Source organism: Gymnoscopelus microlampas, assembly GCF_963454915.1.
Source record: "Gymnoscopelus microlampas genome assembly, chromosome: 8".
Classification (NCBI taxonomy): Eukaryota; Metazoa; Chordata; class Actinopteri; order Myctophiformes; family Myctophidae; genus Gymnoscopelus; species Gymnoscopelus microlampas.
The window spans coordinates 1,319-7,500 of record NC_139945.1 but is presented as its reverse complement, the minus strand read 5'-3'; the positions used below and the strand labels follow the sequence as shown (position 1 = coordinate 7,500).

The 6,182-nt window shown below is 46.2% G+C and overlaps 1 protein-coding gene across 1 annotated transcript in view; it reads right to left on the bottom strand.

The window, feature by feature from the left end:
- LOC311050802 (F-BAR and double SH3 domains protein 2-like) overlaps window positions 1–3,292 on the bottom strand; it is a gene marked incomplete at its 5' end in the record, with an annotated part of 28,789 nt that extends 25,497 nt beyond the window's left edge. Inside the window, 2 exons of the mRNA XM_084064965.1 lie at window positions 1,324–1,398; window positions 3,182–3,292. Coding sequence (XP_083921091.1) covers window positions 1,324–1,398; window positions 3,182–3,292 — 186 coding nt within the window. The remainder of the gene's footprint in view (window positions 1–1,323; window positions 1,399–3,181) is intronic.
- Window positions 3,293–6,182: the final 2,890 nt, after the last annotated feature.

Genomic DNA, 6,182 nt, shown 5'->3' with positions numbered 1-6,182 from the left:
GTCTGTGAACAGCTAATCTCCGGCACCGTTGGCTGGATCGCAACAAAACTGTGCACACACACTCCCTGGATGCCAATTCAGAACCTCTGCCCCACATTTTTCACATGGGCCTGTTATAGCGCCACCAGGAGGCCGCTTTTTGCAAAACACATTTTTTGACATTACTCCTATAGATTTTGTCCAAACGCCACACAAATCGGTACACAGTGTCTCTATAGCCATTAAACAAAACTTGTCATTCAGATTTCTCAGATTCCAACCTGATTGGCTAAAAATGGCTTCCAAAGTTTGCAGGAGTGCCTGGTTTTGAACAAAATGCCTCAAATCATGAACACAACATGCATTTTCTGTGAAACTTCCCCTGTACATTCCCACTAGGCCGAGGAACAAATGCCACTTGAATTTTCTCAAGTCAGCCTCATGGTGGCGCTATAACAGGTTGATGCATGTTTATTTTACCTATATCTGCATTGATCTGTGTAAAACTTTGTATGTGCACTCCCTAGAGGCCAAGGAAAAACCTTTTCCATGCATTTTTCACATCTGCCTTTTATAGCGCCACCAGGAGGCAGACTTATGTAAAACATTTATTTTTCAGATTACTCCTTCAGATTTTATCCAAATTTAACGCTAATCGGTACACATGATCTCTATAGTCATGTGATCAAGACCAATCCGTCCGATCCGCCTGATTTTTCACATTCCAGCCTGATTGGCGAATCCCGAACGTTGCTGCCCCACACTAACCTACCTGACCTGGCGGGGACCTGTGCTCCGAGGAGCAACTTTTTTCTTTTGTCTCCACAGATTTGCCACCCAGGTGTGAGACGAAACCATTTCACACCTGGTAAATGTTCCCCATGTTCTCCATGACAATGACTTCATACTGAATAATCTGTATGTTTACCAGGCTGAGTCATTCTCAGGGTGATAAATAATGTAACTAGAAAAAGTGCTCCTCGGAGCACAGGTCTCCGCCAGGTCAGGTAGGTTATTGTGGCCTCCTGGTGGCGCTATAATAGGCCAATGTGAAAAGTTTGGGGCAGAGGTTCTGAATTGGCATCCAGGGAGTGTGTGTGCACAGTTTAGGAGCGACCGGGCCAACGGTGCCGGAGATTAGCTGTTCACACACACACACACACACACACACACACACACACACACACACACACACACACACACACACACACACACACACACACACACACACACACACACACACACACACACACACACACACACACACACACACACACACACGCCTTCGGCCTGGCGGAGACAATAAACAAATATAATAAGGAGGTAAATGAACTCTTTAACTACCTGTGCCAGGGTCATTCTCATGGCACTGACGGGCGAAGGCTCAATGTCCACCAACTTCTGCACCGAACTTAGTGTCTGACACACACACACACACACACACACGCACACACACACACACACACACGCACGCACGCACGCACGCACGCACGCACGCACGCACGCACGCACGCACGCACGCACGCGCACGCAGACACACACGCACACAGGCACACAGGCACGCGCACGCGCACGCACACGCACACACACACACACACACACACACACACACACACACACACACAGAGAGAGAGTTAGTAGAAAAACAGTTTAAGGAGGAAGTTGTTATTAGAGGTTAAAGGTCAGAGGATCAGACAAAGGAAAGAAAGACACTATAAACCTGTGTGTGTTTATATCTCTGTTGTCGGGCAGAAATCAGCTGTTTGTGTGTGTTTATATCTCTGTTGTCGGGCAGAAATCAGCTGTTTGTGTGTGTTTATATCTCTGTTGTCGGGCAGAAATCAGCTGTGTCAGATACTCCAAAAAGTTTGACAGTCCACACATTTTTCTGCACTGTGTTATAACTCACAGTGAAGCCCAGGGCTCAAATAATAGTTGTCTCCGCCAGGAGACTATGTTTTCACTTCCCCCCCCCCCCCCCCCCCCCCTCGGCCAAGCTAACATTGGTCAAGCCTCACGTGACACGTGACAATACGTTGAAAGAGTGTGCTCTGATTGGCTAGTGAGACGCATGACGTATAGCGGCCTATAAATAGATGTCTCACTTTGAAAGAGTCTGTGTCTCTTTCAAAGTGAGGTAAGACAGGAATAATCACCAAATGGCTGAGAAATGGCGGAGTAACACTTGAGACAGGATTAATCAGGAACAGTACTGGCGGAGACCTGTGCTCCGAGGAGCACATTTTCTAGTTCAAAATGAAAGCACAAAACGAGGCCAAAACAAAGCTCCAAACAACGGAACTGAGGAATATACTCTTGACACCTAAGAAATGAAACCAACCAGGAACTTAAAAACACAAGAAAATCTTTCTACAAAGGCCCTGGTATAGTTCTCCTCTGGATGTCCACAAGGCTAGCATCAAGCCAAACTGAACCCATAGCTTCACCTGTAGCCTTTTAGGGCACAAAGGCCCTGGTACAGTTCTCCTCTGGATGTCCACACGGCTAGCATCAAGCCAAACTGAACCCATAGCTTCACCTGTAGCCTTTTAGGGCACAAAGGCCCTGGTATAGCTCTCCTCTGGATGTCCACACGGCTAGCCTCAAGCCAAACTGAACCCAAAGCTTCACCTGTAGCCTTTTAGGGCTACAGGTGAAGCAAACCACACACAGGTGTTCAATAGTTAAAACATGGAGATGGTTGGTTTCTGCCCGACAACAACGAATATAACAGAGACAGAAAGACACACATGTGTACAAGAAAGAAGGAAAGAAAGAAAGAAAGAAAGAAAGAAAGAAAGAAAGAAAGAAAGAAAGAAAGAAAGAAAGAAAGAAAGAAAGAAAGAAAGAAAGAAAGACAAACACATTCAAATGGACTGTAACAACAGCAGGGACCCCACACACACACACACACACACACACACACACACACACACACACACACACACACACACACACACACACACACACCAAACCATACTTATGTGTGTGTGTGTGTGTGTGTGTGTGTGTGTGTGTGTGTGTGTGTGTGTGTGTGTGTGTGTGTGTGTGTGTGTGTGTGTGTGTGTGTGTGTGTGTGTGTGTGTGTGTGTGTGTGCGTGCGCGTGTGTGTGTGTGTGTGTGTGTGTGTGCGTCTCACCAGGTCACTGTCAGAGGTGTGTGTGTGTGTGTGTGTGTGTGTGTGTGTGTGTGTGTGTCTCACCAGGTCACTGTCAGAGGGCAGGAAGTGGAAGTCGGAGGTTTTGTGAAAAACTGGGTTTTCTTGCATAAACAGCTGCTGGTTGAACTCCTGTACTACCTGGTAGAGAGACATCCACACACAATGGGGGGGAGAGAGAGAGAGAGAGAGAGAGAGAGAGAGAGAGAGAGAGAGAGAGAGAGAGAGAGAGAGTTAAGAGGGAGAGAATTAAAAATATTCTCCTCATTGACTTACATTGTACGCTGAAACAGATCTAAAAAAACACACACAAACAAAGCTGATTCAGACAGTATAGAACATCACCAAACCCGCTACTGTTTGTGTTTTTAATGAAAATGTCAACTTCCTGTTGATTTAGCTATTTTTATTAAGAAGAAAACCTGGACTGGATTCACGGATCCGGATCTTCAAATAGTAAAATCAACAGGAAGTTGACATTTGTATTAAATAAACAAACAGTAGTGGGTTTAGTGATGTTAATACTGTGTTCGTTTACATGCTAAAAGAGTGACTTTGAGATCTGTTTCAGCGTGCAATGTAAGTCAATGAGGAGAATATTTAGAATCATCAATTTCTAATCAATGGAGCAATTATTTTACATTTCTTGTCCACCTTCAACGTAACTACACAACCCAAACCTCTACCACAGTGGTCTATCCCTTTAACTTGACATTTATCTGTTTTATTTCACTACCTTAGAACTATATGTCACAAAGCACTTTATATCTCTGAATGTAGCCCTTTGTCTTATATCTTATATACCACCAGACTTATGTTTTATGCTAGAGTGTTTCATGTCTGCTGTTGTCCTGTACTGTCTGTATGTTTTAAACATTACATTACATTACAGTCATTTAGCAGACGCTTTTATCCATAGTGACTTACAATAAGTGCATTCAACATAGGTAGGGAACGAAAACTACTAATCACCAGAAGTCTTAAGTGCATTTCCTGCAAAAACAAGCAACCAAGAGTATACCTAGCACTAAGGTAAAAGTGCAATATATCAGCTACCTACTGTCTTAAACAGATGAGATAAAATAGCAAAAACAAATGAGCACGAGCTAAAACAAAAAGTGTATCGACTAAACAAGATCCAATAAAACAGTACAACAATACAACAATAGTTCCTACAACTAGTTAACAACAAGTAAGACAGACAAAGAGGAAGGGTAGTGTTTCCTGAAGAGGTGGGTTTTCAGCCTGCGGCGAAAGATGGACAGTGACTCTGCTGTCCTGACTTCAGTGTCTCTGCTGTCCTGACATCAGTGACTCTGCTGTCCTGACATCAGTGACTCTGCTGTCCTGACATCAGTGTCTCTGCTGTCCTGACATCAGTGACTCTGCTGTCCTGACATCAGTGTCTCTGCTGTCCTGACATCAGTGACTCTGCTGTCCTGACATCAGTGTCTCTGCTGTCCTGACATCAGTGTCTCTGCTGTCCTGACATCAGTGACTCTGCTGTCCTGACATCAGTGACTCTGCTGTCCTGACATCAGTGACTCTGCTGTCCCGACATCAGTGACTCTGCTGTCCCGACATCAGTGACTCTGCTGTCCCGACATCAGTGACTCTGCTGTCCCGACATCAGTGTCTCTGCTGTCCCGACATCAGTGACTCTGCTGTCCCGACATCAGTGTCTCTGCTGTCCCGACATCAGTGTCTCTGCTGTCCCGACATCAGTGTCTCTGCTGTCCCGACATCAGTGACTCTGCTGTCCCGACATCAGTGACTCTGCTGTCCCGACATCAGTGTCTCTGCTGTCCCGACATCAGTGACTCTGCTGTCCCGACATCAGTGACTCTGCTGTCCCGACATCAGTGACTCTGCTGTCCCGACATCAGTGACTCTGCTGTCCCGACATCAGTGACTCTGCTGTCCCGACATCAGTGACTCTGCTGTCCCGACATCAGTGTCTCTGCTGTCCCGACATCAGTGACTCTGCTGTCCCGACATCAGTGTCTCTGCTGTCCCGACATCAGTGACTCTGCTGTCCCGACATCAGTGACTCTGCTGTCCCGACATCAGTGACTCTGCTGTCCCGACATCAGTGACTCTGCTGTCCCGACATCAGTGACTCTGCTGTCCCGACATCAGTGACTCTGCTGTCCCGACATCAGTGACTCTGCTGTCCCGACATCAGTGACTCTGCTGTCCCGACATCAGTGACTCTGCTGTCCCGACATCAGTGACTCTGCTGTCCCGACATCAGTGACTCTGCTGTCCCGACATCAGTGACTCTGCTGTCCTGACATCAGTGTCTCTGCTGTCCTGACATCAGTGTCTCTGCTGTCCTGACATCAGTGGGAAGTTCATTCCACCACTGTGGGGCCAGAACAGAAAAAAGTCATGACCGTGTCGATCGACCAGAAGGACCGTTGAGTGGCGAGGGAATCAGTCGCCCCGAGGTGGCAGACCGGAGTGGTCGGGCAGGGGTGTGGGCATTGACCAAAACCCGGAGGTAAACCAGACGTATGTTTTATGCTATGGTGTTTCATGTCTGCTGTTGTCCTGTATTGTTTGTATGTTTTAAACCTATTTGCCCTTTTGGGTTAGGGTTAGGGTTAACTAATAAAGACCTTGACCTTGACTTGATGTCAGAAAAGTAAAATAATCCTTATTCTGGCTGTTTGTCCAGCATTAATAACATTCTGTTTGTCTAAATGTTTGTTAAAATGAAACATTTTTAACAAAGGAAAACCAGTGATTTATTACAAATATCTGTCAATAAGTCACTTAAAGGAGCATTTCACCATCTTCAAGCTATCTTCATATAATTGGTCCTCACTAATGCACTAATGCCAGGGCCGGATCTACCATATGGGCAACGTGGTGCCCAGGGGCCCCTGAGCATGTGTGTGTGTGTGTGTGTGTGTGTGTGTGTGTGTGTGTGTGTGTGTGTGTGTGTGTGTGTGTGTGTGTGTGTGTGTGTGTGTGTGTGTGTGTGTGTGTGTGTGTGTGTGTGCGTGCGTGCGTGTGTACCCTGGTGCTCTTGTCCAATAGG